This window comes from Sinohyriopsis cumingii, chromosome 12 (genome assembly GCF_028554795.1).
Source record: "Sinohyriopsis cumingii isolate HCF-2022 chromosome 12, ASM2855479v2, whole genome shotgun sequence".
Taxonomy (NCBI): domain Eukaryota; kingdom Metazoa; phylum Mollusca; class Bivalvia; order Unionida; family Unionidae; genus Sinohyriopsis; species Sinohyriopsis cumingii.
The window spans coordinates 27,891,018-27,911,111 of record NC_142972.1 but is presented as its reverse complement, the minus strand read 5'-3'; the positions used below and the strand labels follow the sequence as shown (position 1 = coordinate 27,911,111).

The following is a 20,094-nucleotide window of genomic DNA, read 5'->3' as shown; positions in this document are numbered from 1 at the left end:
ATGACAGTAATGATCACTGTCAAAGTAAGCATTGGTATTTTATGGACATGACAGTAATGATCACTGTCAAAGTAAGCACTGGCATTTTATGGACATGGTAGTAATGATCACTGTCAAAGTGAGCACTGGTTAAATTAGTTGAAAAGAATTTGAAAATCTTTTAAATTTTAATGATTGTGATAAATACTAATCATAGAAATGACCCGAATGTAGCTGTAACAAGGAAATAATAAAAAGGCCCAAATTCTCAAAGCTTTTTAGAATTCAAGTTCCCAGTCTCAATATTTTGACAAGATTTTAAAATTATGAAGTGCTCATAGTGGTGTCAGTCGCACCATTGTCAGATATCCTTAAATGCTTTTCAAAGTATATGCCATACTGATGCAAATGCATCTTTGCATCAGTGTCGGGGCTAAAAGTGAATATCAACAAAAGTTATAAAAAATGGGGCATTTAAGAATTCCCAGACAGATGTGTATAAATTTAGTATCTGATTGGGTTTCAAATTTCTCTTTACTATAAGTTGAGTCATACATGAATAAAGAAGACATTGTGGAAATAATTTCTGAAAACAAAATTCAAGATGTACAAATTTTTTTAGGGTAATGGAATTAAAGAAAATTAACTATATATGGGACAATCATTGCTTTAAAATCAGTGGCTTTATCTAAATTGACACAATTATTCTTAATGTTACCAAATCCATCAACAAGTGTTCAAAAATGAATTGAAAACTGTTTTATAAATTTATGTGGAATAATGGTCCTGATAAAGTAAGTAATAAGCTTAATAAAAAGCTAAATTAAGGTGGATTGTATATCTAGCATCTTTTATTATATCTCTAAAAATATTTAGGGTTTAGCATTTGCTGATTAATCATTCAAAATTGCAAAATATAATAGATTACATTCTCAATAATATGAGTTGTTGTATTTCACTTTTTTCAATTACACGATTTGCAAATATTGTGATGATCCAAAGATATAAAAATTCATTTTGGAAGGATGTCCTTTTATAATGGGCAGAATTTATAAAAATCAAAAACAAAACTTCCTTGAAATTTCACACATTGTCTGAAAAAATAAAAATAGGACTAATAACAGACCAGTTTTGTATCAATCATGGCTGTCAGATGGGTAAAAGTTCTATCATTTCTTTGATGAGTAAGGTTTATATTTATCGTATGAAGGTTATTTTGAGTTAAATGATTTTCACCTCAAATTGCACATTGTTATGATACTATAAGTGTAATCAGGCTATATTTAAAAAATAAAATTTGCAACATGCAAAAAAATTCTGCACCATGTTTTCCTATTGAAATTCTACTCAGGAATTGACAATATGAGAAATATTTAATAGTTTAATAAAGTCATTTTGTAAGTATTCGAAAGCTCAAAACACCTTTCTTATTAAATTCAACATTTCAAAAGACTAAGATTGGTGGAATAAGGTATGTTCAATTCTGTATAAATTTGCTTTGGATACTGTTATGTATATTTCAGTTGCAATGTTTGTTTGTTAGTTTTATAAATTTTATTTTTTATTTCATTACATGCTATTGTAATATAACATTGTGCATTGGACTTGACCCTGTCCAAAATTGAGTTGATTTCTGCGTGACCTGAATTTACTTTTTCCTGAAAACAATTAATACATCTACATAGCTAAATTACTCTCTTATATGTTTGGGTTTAAAATCAGAATTATTATTAACAGAAGTAAATGTTTACATGGGTCTAGGTCTAGGTTTTGGAATTTCCTTAGTGTATTGACACAGTTTAGGTTTTGGTTTCTAATAATAACTAATATTTTTATTCTGCAAACATCAGGATCATTACTGAATGGTTATTTTCCATCAAGTAATATTTTTTTTGTAGAAAATGCTAATTATGACCTGAGGTCAAGTAGAGAACTACATAATCTTGTAACTGAGAAGATTTTTCAGTTGTGCTTTAAAATCCAGCACTTTCAAGTTGTATTATATGTTGTGTCCAGCTGGGCAGGAATTTATTTCTTCAAAATTATTGAATTCAAGTGATTATTTCCTCTGGAAATACAAAAAGTGCTCTGATTACAATTCTTGGAAAGAGACATTCACTGGAATTTATGGTTAATTTAAACCAGGAATTATATTACTGCGATTTAACAAAAGACATGACACATCAACAATTTAGTAGCTACCACAGACACATCTTCACCTTCTGTTCTGGATTTTTTTTTTTACTTCTACTGAAATTATTCAGGACTTTTAATTATAAGGACTTGAGTCTGTAATTCTAGGATTATTTGGGGATTTAATTTGCAATTCTGCAAGTTCATTTTTCTCATTTTTCACTTTTTTATTCTAGGGAAATAAATTATTTGAGGAATTTTACAAAGCTTATTACTTTTCACTCTTCTTGTTACTTATTTTAAGAGCATAGACTTGTAAAAATACAAAATTATGGTAGTTCCAGTTAAGAATTTGACCACAACAGACTGACTAAAATGGTTTCTTATTCAAGATTGGTTTTGTAGCTGATAAAGGGAGCTCTGTCTGTAATAGTGAGGGAGTGTACGTGTGTGTGTATATGTGTATCTGCATGCATGCATGTGTGTTTGTGTGTGATTCGGATTTTTAACATAGCTTTAACAATTTTAGTCATATTGCTACAATGACTGCAGTGTGACAGTTTATAGTGATGTCTAGCACTGGGCATCATGCCACAGACATGTAGCACCATGTCCCACTCAGTCACATTATCCTGACACCAGTCCTAACACTAACCTCTTAATGTTGAGTGCCAAGCAAGGCAGCTGCTAGTACCATTTTTGTAAGTCTCTGGTATGACTCAGCCTGGGTTTGAATCCACAACCTCCCATATCTAAGGCAGATGCTCAGTTAAGAAGACACAATGAAACAATTATTTTGCAACTGTGTTGTTATGAAACATATTTTGTAGAACTGAGATTGATGTGGATTTTGAGATTTCTGAAAATCTTATTTTATTCTCAGATTTAAATGAATTTTATAAATCTAGTATTATTACTAGCAAAATTATATTTAGACTGATATTTTGAAACAAAATATTTGAATGGTCCCCCTCTTAAATGCCGCCCCCCCCCCCCCAACCAGCGGCCACCTACTGTATGGCCACAATTCCTTCGAGTTTTGTGTTCAAATGTACCCCTCAAGAATGGCCACCCCTCTAATGCGACCAGCAGCCAGCATATTAGTACAAAAATGTAAAATGTTCACCTCACAAGCTGCCACAAAATGTGTCCAGAACCAATATTTAATTCATATGGTTAAGTAAGTAATCTGATTATCTCTACTGATACCTATCTCCCAATGTCAGGTTTCTGTCAGAAGTGTTGGCTAAAGTACATGTAACACAATATCATTATCTGTAAAAGCCAACATTTAGAGCAAAAGGACTCAACAATGTTGTGATAAAGTACTGGGCTTCACACAGCTGCTGAGTTCTTCTCTTGGATGATTACAACCAGACATTACTGTCAAGATCATAACTTGGTCAGCATAGGCTAAATATAGATTTTGTGGATTAACCTTGAATAAAATGAGGTACCCAAAAAATCACATAACAGTACACAATATTACTTTTAAAGATCATCTACTCTACAGAAGTTGCATCTGCATAATTAAATCTCACTACTGCACAATTAGCAACATATTACAGAACTTTTGCATGAAGAATATTCAGCAGCATGGGAAAATAGAGCAGATGGAAAGAGATTTATGTATGCACCAAGATTAAATTATATTTTTGAATGGTTTTGCAATGTGTATGACAACAATACCCCGCTTGCATTTCATGCTTATGTCAAGAATAAGATCTATTATTATTAATGTGTGTTCAGTTGAAATAAGTCTATTTGTAAGACAAGAAGAACCTTTAATAATTAATGTTACCTTTAAATAAAGATAATAAATGATTTTAAGTATTTAGCTTTCTTGCTACATAGATTACATATACTTCTCACAAAATATTTTAGTCCCCCTCTGGAAAGGCCACTCACTTTATAAGGCCACTTTCAGAAGGGGTGGCTGTATAAGAGGGAGACCACTGTACATTGATCTGTATGGCTGAATAGGTAGCTATGCACGTGGTTTCTGTACACAAGTATGCCTGTATATACATGCTGTCATAGTTATCTTGTAGAAATGCTATTTTCAATGTATATCGATTTTATATCAAAATTAAAAATAATTTTTTTGTTCAAATTAAATGCCATAATTTACGCAAGCAACTGTTTTTATTTTTACATATACAATCACTTCATGCAGACATGAATAGTTGAGAAACTAAATTGTATTGGTACACTGGGCCATGGAACAAGCATTTTGTCATATTTTACTATGCATTTAGTAAATTAGCTTTACAAATGTTAGGTTAAAACATGCTACCCGGAAAACTCAAAATGACCGACCATCAGCATGATTTATCTTCAATGATTTTAAACTGGCAAAGAATGGTTATGATAAAGATGATGAAAATGATTTTAAAGATTTTGAAGTAAATCAGATTACGGTACTGGAGCTGAAAATAACGAGAAATTCTGAGTAACAAAAAAATGATGATGAATACAAGTCCAATGTAGATGCTGGCTTGACAAAAGAAACATACATTGCCTGTCAACCTCTTGTTTGGCAATACTTACCTGTTAGTGCTAATATGAACAAGTCCATATGTCTCTTATGTTATAATAAAGTTAAGGCCTTGGCAATCATTTTTCATGTATAGTTTGTTTATCTGTGACATACAGTAATTAAAATACAGACAATTTTCTCAAAACAACTCATCACTGTGGGCTCTTGAACTAACATACACCGCTCCCTCAATAACTCGCGCCCGGATAACTCGCGATCCCGCTTATAACGCGGTGTCCGTCTTGGCTCCCGATTTTTTCCAGACAAAATGTATTTAAAATATCTTTAAAATATGCTGAACATGAAAAAAAATTACGATAAGAATTGATAAATTAAACCTTGATACATTGCTCGTTTTATCATCGAAAATGGTGATTAATGCCCGTAAAAATATAACCCATATTTTGCAATTTGCAAGCTCTAGAGAAGAATTAATTTCAGAGATCTCGAAAACGCTTAATTACGCGTATTTGGACGCCAATTTTTGATCTGGGACGCAGAAAATCACTGAGCTGGAGTCCTCCGTAGGCATGTAATAGGTGCGCGGGAAATTTCAAAGATTTGCCGGTCCTGTTTCAGCCACCTGGTTTGTGGGAAAATGTGTTGATCAGTTTACTGTGCTGATATTTACAATGACAGAATTCAGTGACTGAAAGACTCTTTGATGTACTGTTGCTATTTCATAAGAGTACATTAAAAAAAAAGAGAACATGATGCAACAGCTAGGCGGCTAGTTCAAAGGCTTTGACTTAGCGGCCGAGTGAGAAAATATACTGATATTTAGTGATTGAATTCAGAGGCAGAAAGACCCAGTTTTAAAATCCTAGCGAGACCTCTGTTTAAAGATATCATATATTATGTAAGTTTTTAGGATAAATAGTTGTCATTATACTGTAAATAAACAGTCTGGTGAAATAGCGATCAATGAAAACTTCTGGTAAATGTTAACAGGTGGCAACAGAGAATGAAATAAACATCAATTAAACGACTTCCTGTGTGAAAGTCACGTTCTAATCCTTTAATTCCGTTTCAGTGTAAACATTATAATCACAACATAGTCTGTTCATTGAAAACATGAAAAGAGTCAATCGACCGTCACATCGAAACCCGTGAGTACTTCTGTGAGAACCTAATTACATGTACATGCCGGCTTTGTTTTGATCAACAACTTGGGGAAGTGTTTGTTGCATTAAAAAAAAAATCGATTACAAGAGACCTCGGGTGCTGGATTAAGGGTCTTGGAGCTGCCTTTGACGTAAAGCAAAACAGTAACAGAGACAACGACGACGATAGTGACTTCGAATGTTTCAGTGAAACTGATGTCATTAATGCCGAGGCTGTTTGGGAGAAATTAGTACAGACTCATGGTCCTGAGATGGGCGTTTCTCTTGGTGGAGGAGTGGATTTGTGCTGACAATGATTGCCCTACAGCCGAATACATGTCAGATGAAACTATAATTATTTCTATAGCGAACAAATTTGCAGCAGAAGACGATTCTAACTGGAGTAACACAAGTGTTGAAAGTGATGCAGACACAGATGTTGCACCCCCACCCCTCTGCACAGGAAGCAAATATTTTGATATTGCCATAAGGTGGCTGGAGACCGAAAATGTCGACTACGTAAAGCTCATGCAGTTGAGAAATCTGAGGGATTTTGCTCGGCGGCAGAGAAACCAAGGAGTAACACACACAAAAAAAAATTAACTGATTTTTTTCAAAAAGTGAATTGATATTTGTCAAGCGTGGCACAAACGGCAAGTATTAACTTGTTAGAATTTACGTTGTTTTAAATTTGTAGACCAATTAAATATGTCAGTACTGATTAACTCTTGTTTTTTTTTGTTTTCCATTTTACTTCTATCGCATTCAAATCTATCGATCTATCGTTCGATCGACACTGTTTCTCGAAAAGAGTCGATCTTTTTGTGTATAAAAAACTTCTAATTTGGCTCAAACAATGAAACTAGAATGCATACAATTCAACATAAAACTTAGTGACGTAGTACACAATGTGTTAAGTGGTACACATGTTCAACGAACGGAAACCACGTGGAATAATGTTTTCGATGATCGCCTCAATATACTGTAATTTATCCTGAAATTTTTAATGTTGTCCTATGAGAAAATAATAAAGTACACCGTTATGAAGAGATATTTATTAACAGTTAATCTCAGAACGATTATAAAGTGAGTATTCAACAGTATAATCTGCCTACCCCTCCCCCCTTATTTTTCCGTTATGTCGTCAATCACTTTATTGGTTTTGGGCTTATTTTATAGGTCCCTCGATAACTCGCCCCTCGCTTATAGTGCGGTCGATGTTTCTGGACCCCGATGTGCGCGAGTTATCGAGGGAGTGGTGTATATATAAAACAGTTAACTCTGATTCCTGTCTATCTATCTGTAAGTATTATACCTCATTCAAGGAATATGAACTTTAACTTGCATTTCATTTCCAAAAAACATTGAAAATAAAAGCAGATTTATGACAATAATATCAAAAGAAAAAAAGCTTAAAATGCTCTTCCTCCTTATAAGAAACGTATATTCCTAAACAACAGAACACAGCTCAATAGAAACTTCTGACTACACTTGCAATTATTTATTCAAATTATATCAGATACAATTTACATTGCACAAGGACACACAAATGGCACTTATAGACAAAACACAATGTTGCAAGGAAATGCTGTCTAAATAAATACATTAATGAAGGTATATCTTAATCCCTACACATACTAGGTAAACATAAGTTAATCACAGGAAAAGTAGAAACATCTTAAAGTTAAAATCAACTAAATTTGTCATGAAAAAAATCTAAATTAATGATTTGTATATAAAACTGGTAGCTGCATGTCTGCCAATATGATAACAAAGTTTCAGCTGATTGCAGCAAGACATGCAGAAGAATATAACTTTCAAAATCTTTGACGCAATACTTTAAAACCATTCACAATGATGAACCAAGCTTTTTCTTAAGCAGGGGAGACAAGCAAGACAGAAATTCCTTGCATATCTGCATAATAACATCAGATCTACAATAATGTCAAGTTTCAGCTGAAAGGTGCCACTGGTGTAGAAGATACATGACTTGAAAGAACTTGGACAGAAAATCTGAACATCATTCAGAATGCTGCTTAAGTAGGTGAGACAAGCAAGACATGAACTGCTTTACAGAACAAACATTGTGATAGTATCAGAGTTTCGCATTTTTGTAAAATATGTGTGACTTTAAACACTTCAATGCAAAACTTAAACATTGCTGCCACTGCTGCAGAAAAAGTGACTATATTATCTTACAATTCTTATGCAAGTCAGACAAAACAACTTCACAAAAGTAATAAATGCTTTTGATTTTTTTTGTAAAGAGTAGTCACCATGCACTTGAGCAATGAGTGTATATTACATGTTGGCAAAAAACTCTGCCCTGTCACTGAGTCCTATTAAATTAATCATGAGATAAAATCCTAACTCAACCCAGATAAGAAATTTAACAAGATTCATGTTTACAACTTTAACAAAAATATAGAGCATTCATACTAGTATCTCTACCTCACACACAGACCAAGTCAAAATCAAGCAATATCATTTGATTACCAATATTGCCTTTTTCTTGCCTGAATTTACTACATTAAGTACTGTGCATAGTAAAATTGATGAATATACATAACAAGTTTAGATAATTTCTATCAACAAAAATGAGCAACATATGTACATTTATGTGAATGTCCATGGAAAATTGACCCAATATGCTAAAACAATTGGCAAGAAAAAGTAATTAAAGTTAATAAGCATTGTAAGAATTTACATGAAATCTATGCTACTAAATCCCTAGAAGTCTACTGCTCACACTGTAAGAAGTTAGAAACAATATACTAAATCTCCAAGTCTATTGTTGATGATGTAAGAAGTTATATAAAATCTATACTACTAAATCCCAAGTCTAGTGCTTATGCTACAAGAAGTTATATAAAATCTATACTACTAAATCCCAAGTCTATTGCTTATGCTGTAAGAAGTTATATAAAATCTATACTACTAAACCCCAAGTTATATAAATTCTATACTACTAAACCCAAGTATCTATTGTTTATGCTGAAAACAGTTACAGAAAATCTATACTACTAAATCCCCAGTCTATTGTTTATGCTGCTACTTCATCCAATAAAAAGAACAAAAAAAACCTACTTCTCCATGTTTGCCCACATAAAGAATTTAAATATACATCATTATCAGCACTGCTTTTCATGTGTTTCTTCTTAAGCTTGGGAATTTTTAATATTTTTCTGTGCTTTGATAGTACAGGTGCTGTTGTTGATAAGTAGTTTCCTCCAATAGTTTATTATTGTTGTTGTTGTAGGGTTTAACACCATTTTTCAGCACACGATAGGCTATACATGGCGGCCAGTATTAATGGTGGAGGAAGAACCTGGGAAAACCTCCGGAAAGAACCACCGACCCACGAGAAGCTACTTTCTCACATACCCACATTGGCCGAATCTGAGACTCGAACCCACACAGACAGAGGTGAGATGGCAGTGATCCGTAACGGAGAGCGCTTTAGACCACTCGGCCACTCGGGGCCCCCAATAGTTTATTAACCCTTTACCTTATAGAGCATAGTTACAAAGTGCAGCACACTATAAATAGAACACCTGTTACCTATTTGACTCCATATGCATAGGCCTGCTTGTTAACTGTTAAGCAATGTAGTGTATGTTATGTTTAACAGCAATTTTAACCATTTTACATTTTTGGTACACATCTATTATGTGAGGAAAAATTTAAGACTAAAACCTGATTGTTATAGCTGTGTAATTATTTTTCACGAGAATTTTTCATGTGCTTTAAACTCAGGTCAGTGAAGCTGCGTGACCAACCATAGCTGCCATTTCTCATACTCAAAATTTACACGTTTTTTTTGTCCGTGTCTACATCACTAAGTCATCTGAATTTGATAATTTATAAAAACTAATTGCTGCCTACATCAATATCAGAGCCATTACCTAAGTTATTGAATCTTTCATAGTTGTGATTCTAATCGTGAAAACTTCGTAAGTACTGAATTAAATCTGCGACCTCCATTTTGGAGAGTGGAGATTAAGAACCAGTTACTTTAAATAGCAGATATCGATCAGAGCATAAACAGTGACCACGTGATCTGACGTAATTGTCATTCACAGAAATGAATGTAGTATTTAACAGGCGTTTTTCCCCGAAGGTGGCACAACGAAAACCAGCTTAAAATGGCTGATGTTTACAGCAGACGTCAAAAGGCGCTTCCATGCGAATGGAGTAGAGACGTCAAAAGGCGCTTCCAAGCGAATGGAGTTGAGGTGTCCAAAGGCGCTTGCATGAGGAAAAGGGTTAAGCACAAATGTAATTGTACCTGCTAGAATCACATGTACATGGCTAGTCTCTCTAAAAAAAAAACAAAGAATGTATTAAGTTACTGAGATTAAAGTGGGTGTGAGTATGGTGTGTGTCTTTACTTGTTACATATATTTTTTCATGCATATTTAGACATTACTGGCAATTCTAGACATCACAAAAAAGATACTTCCAATTGCATCATTAAGTTTCTGAAAAATAAATTCTGAACAACCAATGCATTTAGAAATAAAAGTGGATATTTTAGGAGAAAGAGGTGGATGAAAATACTTTAAAAGCTTTTACAGGTAATACAAATATTTATTTGCTCCTCCCCATTTTCTGACTGTAACAGTCTATCACAGTAATATTTAATACATCATCAAAATACATTCAGAATGAGCAATATGAATACCTGATTAACACACACTGTCTGAAAGAGAGAAAAGAGAGAAATGGTAACAAGAAAGAGGATAAGTACAGAATATATTTGAATGATCAATTGGATCCTTTAAAACCCCACAAATAATAGATTGAGGCCTAATGCAACATGTAGTGATGAAATAATAGATCGAGGCCTAATGCAACATGTAGTGATGAAATAATAGATCGAGGCCTAATGCAACATGTAGTGATGAAATAATAGATCGAGGCCTAATGCAACATGTAGGGATGAAATAATAGATCGAGGCCTAATGCAACACGTAGGGATGAAATAACAGATCAAGGCCTAATTCAACATGTAATGATGAAATAATAGATTGAGGCCTAATGCAACATGTAGTGATGAAATAATAGATCAAGGCCTAATTCAACATGTAATGATGAAATAATAGATTGAGGCCTAATTCAACATGTAATGATGAAATAATAGATTGAGGCCTAATGCAACATGTAATGATGAAATAATAGATTGAGGCCTAATTCAACATGTAATGATGAAATAATAGATTGAGGCCTAATGCAACATGTAATGATGAAATAATAGATTGAGGCCTAATGCAACATGTAGTGATGAAATAATAGATCGAGGCCTAATGCAACATGTAGTGATTAAATAATAGATCAAGGCCTAATTCAACATGTAATGATGAAATAATAGATTGAGGCCTAATTCAACATGTAATGATGAAATAATAGATTGAGGCCTAATGCAACATGTAATGATGAAATAATAGATTGAGGCCTAATGCAACATGTAGTGATTAAATAATAGATCAAGGCCTAATTCAACATGTAGTGATAAAATAATAGATTGAGGCCTAATTCAACATGTAATGATGAAATAATAGATTGAGGCCTAATGCAACATGTAATGATGAAATAATAGATTGAGGCCTAATGCAACATATGATGAAATGCTACCTTGGCTTGGAAGTATTTGCTTGTTTTATTACTATATGATTTTATGTACAGATCAGATTGAATACCTAAAATGACTCCAAAAGAATGATGATTATAACAATGGTAAATTGTCTATTACTAACTGGGTGAATTACATATTTTCTCATTAATTACATTTTTTAATTAAAATCTGATTAATCTGTTCCATGTGCCAGATGAAGTATATACAGTTTTCTCCAAGACACCAGAGTCAATGATGATGCTGTGGATACGATGACTAGGTATAAGCTCCAAACACCAGGATTCAATGCTTATCAAAGAAACTGTTGGTCTATTTTCCCCCTTTTTAGTGTTATACTTGCTGAAAGTTTGGTCTATTTTGCCCCCTTTTTCAATTTTATACTTGCTGAAAGTTTGGTCTATTTTCCCCCGTTTTTAGTTTTACACTTGCTGAAAGTTTGGTCTATTTTTCTTCCTCTTTTAATTTTAGAGTTGCTGAAAATTTGGTCTATTTTCCCCATTTTAGTTTCATACTTGCTGAAAGTTTGGTCTATTTTCCCCCTGTTTTTAGTCTTATACTTGCTGAAAGTTTGGTCTATTTTCACCCCTTTTAGTTTCAGACTTGCTGAAAGTTTGGTCCATTTTCCCCTGTTTTGGTCTTATACTTGCTGAATGTTTGGTCTATTTTCCCCTTGTTTTAGTTTTATACTTGCTGAAAGTTTGGTCTATTTTCCCCCTTTTATAATTTTATACTTGCTGAAAGTTTGGTCTACTTTCCCCATTTAGTTTCAGGCTTGCTGAAAGTTTGGTCTATTTTCCCCGTTTTAATTTTATGCTTGCTGAAAGTTTGGTCTATTTTCCCCCTGTTTTAGTCTTATACTTGCTGAATGTTTGGTCTATTTTCTCCTGTTTTAGTCTTATATTTGCTGAATGTTTGGTTTATTTTCCCCATTTTAGTTTTATACTTGCTGAAAGTTTGGTCTATTTTCCCCACTTTAGTTTCATACTTGCTGAAAGTTGGTCTATTTTCCCACTTTTTTAATTTTATACTTGCTGAATGTTTGGTCTATTTTCCCCATTTTAGTTTCAGACTTGCTGAAAGTTTCGTCTATTTTCCCCCTGTTTTAGTCTTCTACTTGCTGAAAGTTTGGTCTATTTTCCCCTGTTTTAGTCTTACACATGATGAATGTTTGGTCTATTTTCCCCGTTTTAGTCTTATACTTGCTGAATGTTTGGTCTATTTTTCCTCTTTAAGCCTTACATTTTCTAAAAGTTTTAGCCATAGAAGATTATCTTATGCAAAATACTTTACTGTGATATATGTACTTTGTGGTTCTTGTAATGAATGAGAAATTTGTGTCTAGGCTATGAAAGAATTTAACTTAAGTTCAGTATATTTTACAAAATATGCACCAAGAATGCACTTTTCCAAAATATTAAAGATAGAAAAGACCTGCAAAGATATTTACATTGCTTTGGATAGGAAGATATTAACAGCAGAAACATGTAAAAAAAAAACATATTTTGGAATTACATGTGATGTAGAAATGGAGTGGAATGATTACACAATACACTTATCTCAGACATCAGTACAGAAAGAAGTCCTATGACATTTAAGCTTTCATAATACAACATTCCTAAACAAGGGTACTACCTTGATGCAATTTACCATGTGTAATCAAGTCTACTTGGTTCACTATCCATGGAGCACATTAATGGGAAGCAACTGATTTTAACATACAAATGCTGAAAATATAATAAACCTTTCAAGAGTATCAAGGTAAAACAATGAAACTTTAAATTTTGATGAAGGCTATTTAAGAGTTTAACGTTTTTTATGAGTTTATCGTGGTATAAACTGTCAGTTGCTGACTCACACAGCAAATAACGCCCAAATATAACTGAAGAATTACATTATCAGAGCTACAATAAAATCTGGAAATCACTATTTCACTTATTTTCTGAGTAACCAAAGGAACATATTGCCCAAAGTAATTTCAAAAATTGGACAATATTGTTTGTTAAAGGCAGTGATATGTTTAAACAACAAGTCCAAGTGGACCTGACTTGCATAACTCTTGAATGTTTCATTAAATGCATAAGCATAAGAACATAACTGTCTCACTAACTTTAGTTGTTGTTGTTGTTGTTGTTGGGTTTAACGCCATTTTTCAGCACATGATAGGCTATATATGGCGGCCAGTATTAATGGTGGAGGAAGAACCCAGGAAAACCCCGGAAAGAACCACCAACCCACGAGAAGCTACTGGCATGCTTTCTCACATACCTACATTGGCTGAATCCGAGATTCAAACCCACGCAGACAGAGATGAGATGGCAGTCATCCATAACGGTGAACGCTTTAGACCACTCAGCCACTCAGGGCCCCCCTAACTTTAGTCACGCTGACAAAATTACAATGATATGATTTCATCCATTTAATAAGATTTTTAGAAACTTGATGAGAAATATATTCTCTAAATCTGAACAATTAACAAGTTCATCCAATCAGATGCAAGGTATCTCATTAGTAATACTAAATTTGAAGTTTGATCAATGTCAGATCATAAATACTGTTTCAAGAGTGGCAAGAAACACAGCCAATCAGATGCAAGATCATCTCATTAATATGCATGGGTCCTGTTCACTTTTGATACTGTCCAAGATCTTGATGACATAAGCCCTTCTTTAAATAAAGTCATTACTATTATTATTATGATTAATTTTTTATTATTATCAAAACTGAATCAGATTTAAGGTTTTTAGAGTGGTAACAAGAGACAGTCAATCAAATATGCAAGATGACCTGATTAATATCCATGCTTCTGCTCTATTATCAAAACTGTCCAAGTTCTTTATGATAAAAGCATATATTCCAAACTCCATCAAAATCAGATCAGAACTAGGACTCTCCAGAGTGGTCACTAGCACAACCAGTCTGATGCAAGATTAAACAGATGCTAGATGACCTAATTTATATATGCTGTTCTTGCTTATTATCAAACTTGCTGGAGATCTTAATGATATAAGCATGTACTCCAAGTTGGATCAAAATCAGATCTGAAATGTAATCTCCAGTGTGGTAACAGGGCAAACCAATCATGTGCAAGATCACCTCATTAATATGCATGGCTCTCACTCACCAACAAACTCATCCAAGATTTTGATGATATAAATCCATATTCCAACTTTGCTGACAGACAAGAAACACAACAGACAAAGCACAATATATAATGTACAATGTACAAAAGACACAGGCCCAGGTGAGTTGTAAATGTTAAATATTCTTTACTTGTCTGATCAACCTCCAAAAAGTTACAACAGTGACACATTTATGTATATTAAAATATGTTGAAACGATGAAATGAAGTTGAATTCCTGCATACACCAAAAAAATGAGCGAAAGTAACTTTGACAATAACAATGTACAAAAGTGTTTATCACAGTAATGAGTTTTCAGAGACCAGAGTGAGTGCCAGTACTGCTCAATTAGCTATAACTTTTCTAAAAGGTATAAAAGCCAACCGCAAAAAAATCTTAACCTACCTTCAAAGATAATTATAATAATGTGTTGGAGTGTATTCTGTATATAATTCAAGTATATTCAGTGTGCAGTTACTGTAACTGCAATGTTTTCGTTATCCCCACTGAATGTGTTATAGTTCAACCTACATGGCCTGTTTTTTTTTAGCTTTCACTGGAATCAATATATACCCTTTTTATCAAGTGGACTAGGCCCCTTATGAATATTCCACTGAAATTTCATACTGATAAGTCATTCTGGTCAACCTCAGACATTGATTTTAATGATTAAGGGCAGAATGCAATAATACTAACAAGAATGAACTCAGAAATCAATGCAGTTTTATTTTGGCTTTAATTTCCTATATATCTGGTAGAAGCAAAACCAAATTATTTTAAAAAATAAGATGATTTTTAGCATCACTACCATACAATCGATAATTACAGTTATTGATTTTTAAGTTTTTAATGAAATTTACTTTAAATTTTCTGATTCCATTTTAAAAACAAGTCTTCTATCCTCTCAATTCAGACCATGTGAAAATTACCAGTTTTACAGCAAGCCCTCATATGATCCAAAAAATGAAAAAACTAGAATTGTCTTTGGTGGACACAGATTTCTCTACCTGTATAGGACAGTCAAAGACATCAAACAAAACAAAAGATGTTCATGATAAAAGTGAAAATTGTACAAAACTAGACCTTCTTTACATTAATCTCCATAATATTTGGTTTAAATCTGTGGAGTCATTTAAAATTAACTGAGCAAAATCCATATTTCTGATGTATGGGATGAAAACTACAAATGTACAGACCTGGGTAATGCTATTTGCCTCTACCTTAAAATATGGCTGGTACACATCTAAAGCAAAAGGAGTCTTTAAGATATTTTACATACAAGTACATACCAAGCCCACCTTATTCTGTTACTACCTAGACCAGAGGTCATGCTAACAGAATCCAATCAACTTCATATATTATGTGGCCTAACCGGAAGCAAAACTTGAATAGGATGGTCAAAAAGTTTCAAAGATTCATAATAAAATGTTGCCATAATAGCAACTGATCTCCTTTATCACTGTTTTGCCTTAGTGGCAACTGGCCTACTTTATCAATGTGTTGCCTTAATGACAACCGCTCTTCTTTAATAATATGATGACTTAATGGCAACTGACTTACTTACTTACTCCTCTGATGCAGGAGGCCATGGGTTCGATCCCCAACTGGGTCATACCAAAGACTTACAAAAATGGTACTAACAGCTGCCTTGCTTGGCACTCAGCATTAAGAGGTTAGTGTTAGGACTGGTCGACCTGGTGTCAGAATAATGTGCCTGGGTACAACATCATGCTACATGTCTGAGACATGATGCCCCAGTGCTAGGCATCACTATAAACTGCCACACTACAGACATCATAGCGATTTGACTGAAAAATTGTTAAAGCTACATTAAAAATTCAAATCACACACACAAACACGACCTCCTTTATCACTGTGTTGCCTTAATGGCAACTGACCTATTTTATCATTGTGCTGCCTTAGTGGCAACTGACCTACTTTATCATTGCATTGCCTTAATGACAACCGATCTCCTTTATCATTATGTTGACTTAATAACAACTGACCCCCTTTATCAATGTGTTGACTTAATGGAAACTTTTGCTTTCATGCCTCTCCTCCCATAATGTCCCTCTACCACCATTTGGTTGATGTTTTGGCCAATGCATTTTTGTGGATAGGGCATCAAATCTTCCTTCCAAATAGCAAATGTTCACAGAACTCTTTTCTTTAAATAAATCAAAGACTTTACTATATATCAAAATCAAAGCCTTAAAATGTAAAACATAATTCCCTACTTATTTCAATTCTTTTCTATTCTGTAATCGAAGAGGTAACAATGTAAATCAAAGAAAATCTCAATCCATGCATAAGAGTAAAAAGCACCGATCGCAGCATTTAGTTAGTGAGTATACAAGCATCTTTTCCTACACCTTGGTTAATTTCATCAAATGTCCTGATTCAAAGGATTCAGTTTCATTCACTGTCCATAATTTATACCAAGAAATCATCATTTCTGATCATGTTTCATGCTCGTTTCTGACACATTGCCACTACTGAGGCTGTTGATGAGGGCAGCAATCTGACGATGTTTGTTTACTTCCTCCTTCAGTTTCATTGCCTCCTCAGCAGCTTCATTCAGCCTTCCCTCCTGCTGACTGCACAACAACTCCAAAGATGTGACCTGCAAGACACAAACAGTAAGGAATAACTGATGGGCAAGGCTATTAATTTGGTGGCAATCAAAAATAAAGCTACTGATGAGTAGTCAGCCTGCCATGGGCAACAATGGTTTTACAACAAATTCACTGTAACTGCCTTTATATTCTGTCAGATTTACCTGACAATATCATTCAACAACACATTTACACTAAGCATCTACCGTAATCAGCTTTATATTTTGTAAGCTGTTTACTTGACAAAATCAATTAAATAAACATTTTCTAAAGAAATGCAATGGCTTATCTTGGAACTGCTAAAAAACACAGAAATAGGAAAAAAATCCAAATATTGTCATTGTATTCCATGTATGTGTCTGCCACGTTGAAAATCACTAAGTGCACAGTGCATAGTGGTAGTCTTGGTGTAATGTGTGATGTTTATTTCATCACAAGGGATTCTGTGTAATAGTGCATCTACTACTGAAACAAGACATCCCCTTCAGGCTCTGGGATGTAGAATAAGTCCAATATGCCATCCATATGTCATAAACAGTGACTAATGGAGGGTGGGGCCATGGTAGTTCAGTGCTTAGAATACTGGATTTGTACCAGAATGCTTTCAAATATGGCTGAAATTTGCCGAGTGGTTTAGGAGATGTTGAAAATTGCAAATGTTGATTAGAAGCACCATGCCAATGCACAACAAATGTAGGGTCACATCGTAGCTCATTTTGTCTTATTCTCACATCAGCTAAAAATCTGGGAAGATGCAGGAAAATTAATGTCATATTTTCCATCAAGAATTATATTAATAATTCATTTATTCTTTATCCATCATTCATTCAATCTTTTGTTCATTTGTTTATTTACTGAAAATACAATCTGGTTCAGATTGCTAAATTTTTTCAATAAATCACATTATTTCTGAATAAAATGTTAACATTCAACAGTGAACCTTAATTATACATGTAGATCACTTAACGTACTCTCCATACCCTAATGTAAGTCACTTCCACATTGCATAGACCCAGATCTAACACCACATAATGTGCCAGCAAATCTGGATCCATGCAGTTTGTTGGGAATAATCTGTAGAACAAACAACAGAGACCCAGATCTGACACCATATAATGTGCCAGCAAATCTGGATCCATGCAGTTTGTTGGGAATAATCTGTAGAACAAACAACATAGATTCAGATTTGCTGGCACTTTATGTGATGTCTATGCTGTTTACAGCTGAACCTGTCTTACAAGCAGCTACAGTTTCAGCCAGCTATAACATGCTCAGTTATAACACGAATTCAGATATAACAAGATTGTGGCATGGCTTCAAAAATTTCATATAAATGTATTTTTCTTGTACACAAAAAAACATTCTTCTTCTTAAAAGGACATAAAATAATGCACAAAATGTTTAGCATCATTTATGGGAAAGAGATCGCATATGAATTCTAATACAAAATCATCATGTCATGGCTCCTGAAATTTCATATACATGTATTTTTCTTGTACACAAAATAATATGTATTTCTTCTTAAAGATATGAAAAATAATGTGTAAAGTGTTTGTTCATTGATCACAGTAGGCTTCACCAATGTCACAAATTGCAACTTTTTTTTCTCCCTTATTGGTAACAAAATATAATATCTGTCGATTTTGGAGTTGAGAAATTCAAAGGCACCATGAAGGAAACTCCAAACTTAGATATAAATTGCACTTGAATCTATCTATTGTGACATAAACAAATCCTTTGTTCATATTGATAAACCATCTTAACAGCACACTGTTAGATCATAATCCGATTATGCTGACACCTGGCCTGAGTACTATATGTTGCGATAAACTCAAATAGTCATTCTATCATTATAGCTACAAACAACCATCCTCTGAAGGCAGGAACTGGAACAGCTACAATCTACCAAACAACAGCTAAAAAAAATTTGTATGTCCCCAGAACATATAGTTTTGCTGGAACTTCAAAGAAAACGTTTGAAGCATTGATCATTCTGTATAAATATTAAGCAAATGAAAACTTTTCAGTCTCAGTGTTCTACAATTATTTGATATTGCCACTGCAATTAAAAAAGGGCATTTGTTTAGTCCTCCAAAGTTGCCCTTCAGTGGTGACTTCAATAACACATGCACCCTTCATCATACTAAGCTGACTACAATCTTCACCAAAAAAAATCATCTTTCATCAAAAGAAGTCAGCATCAAACTTAAATAGTGACTGGAAATATTTATTGTGCCAAGAAAGTTTCCTTTTTGCATGAAAAATGTTTATGCTTTCTATTGCTGCCAACAGTGGCATAAAACACAAGTCAAATTTCTAATCTTTTGAAACTATAGATACCTGGCCATCAAGTTTATCAAAGGTGGGGCATCTCACAAAAATATCTGTTCAACTTTTTAATTTGTTAATATGTTTTCAATTCCCATGAATAGCTTCATCCACCTGGGTAGTCTCAGTAAGATGATAGCCATCTCCAGCTGACCAAAATCTAGGCCAATTTAAATACATGTACATCAAACATGTAAACAACTATAGTCATATGATTCTGGTGACAATGAATATCACAGTGAATTGTTTAATGACATATATTTATTAACAATCAGGTATAGATTAAACAAGGACTACCATATGTGTTATCTGTGTTTTCTAATGGGATGTGACTGAGACATGAATTTTATAACATGTGATCTATACTTAATTCATGGATTTTTCATAAACATGTACAGTGTACAGTACTTAAAGCATTATGGATTGTACTACACAAATGTAACTTGTCAATAGACAAGTGTATTTTAGACTGGTTTTGTCTTCATTTAATCAAAAGAATGTACTTTGCACCCACTTTTATTACACCCACCCCACCCCTAGGGTCCCTTCTTTTGGTACATGCATCATTTTCTCCAACAAACTGACTTAGTAATAACATGGTTTGGTATATAACATGGTCATGTTTTATGGACCCCACCCATTG

The 20,094-nt window shown here is 33.8% G+C and overlaps 1 protein-coding gene across 1 annotated transcript in view; it reads right to left on the bottom strand.

Moving 5' to 3' along the window:
* Positions 1-7,240: 7,240 nt before the first annotated feature.
* Positions 7,241-20,094, bottom strand: part of LOC149786152 (protein CIP2A homolog L-like) — a 115,598-nt gene continuing 102,744 nt past the window's right edge. The window contains exon 22 of the mRNA XM_089976505.1: positions 7,241-17,131. Within this exon, the coding sequence (XP_089832631.1) occupies positions 16,958-17,131 (174 nt within the window). The 3' untranslated portion in view covers positions 7,241-16,957. The remainder of the gene's footprint in view (positions 17,132-20,094) is intronic.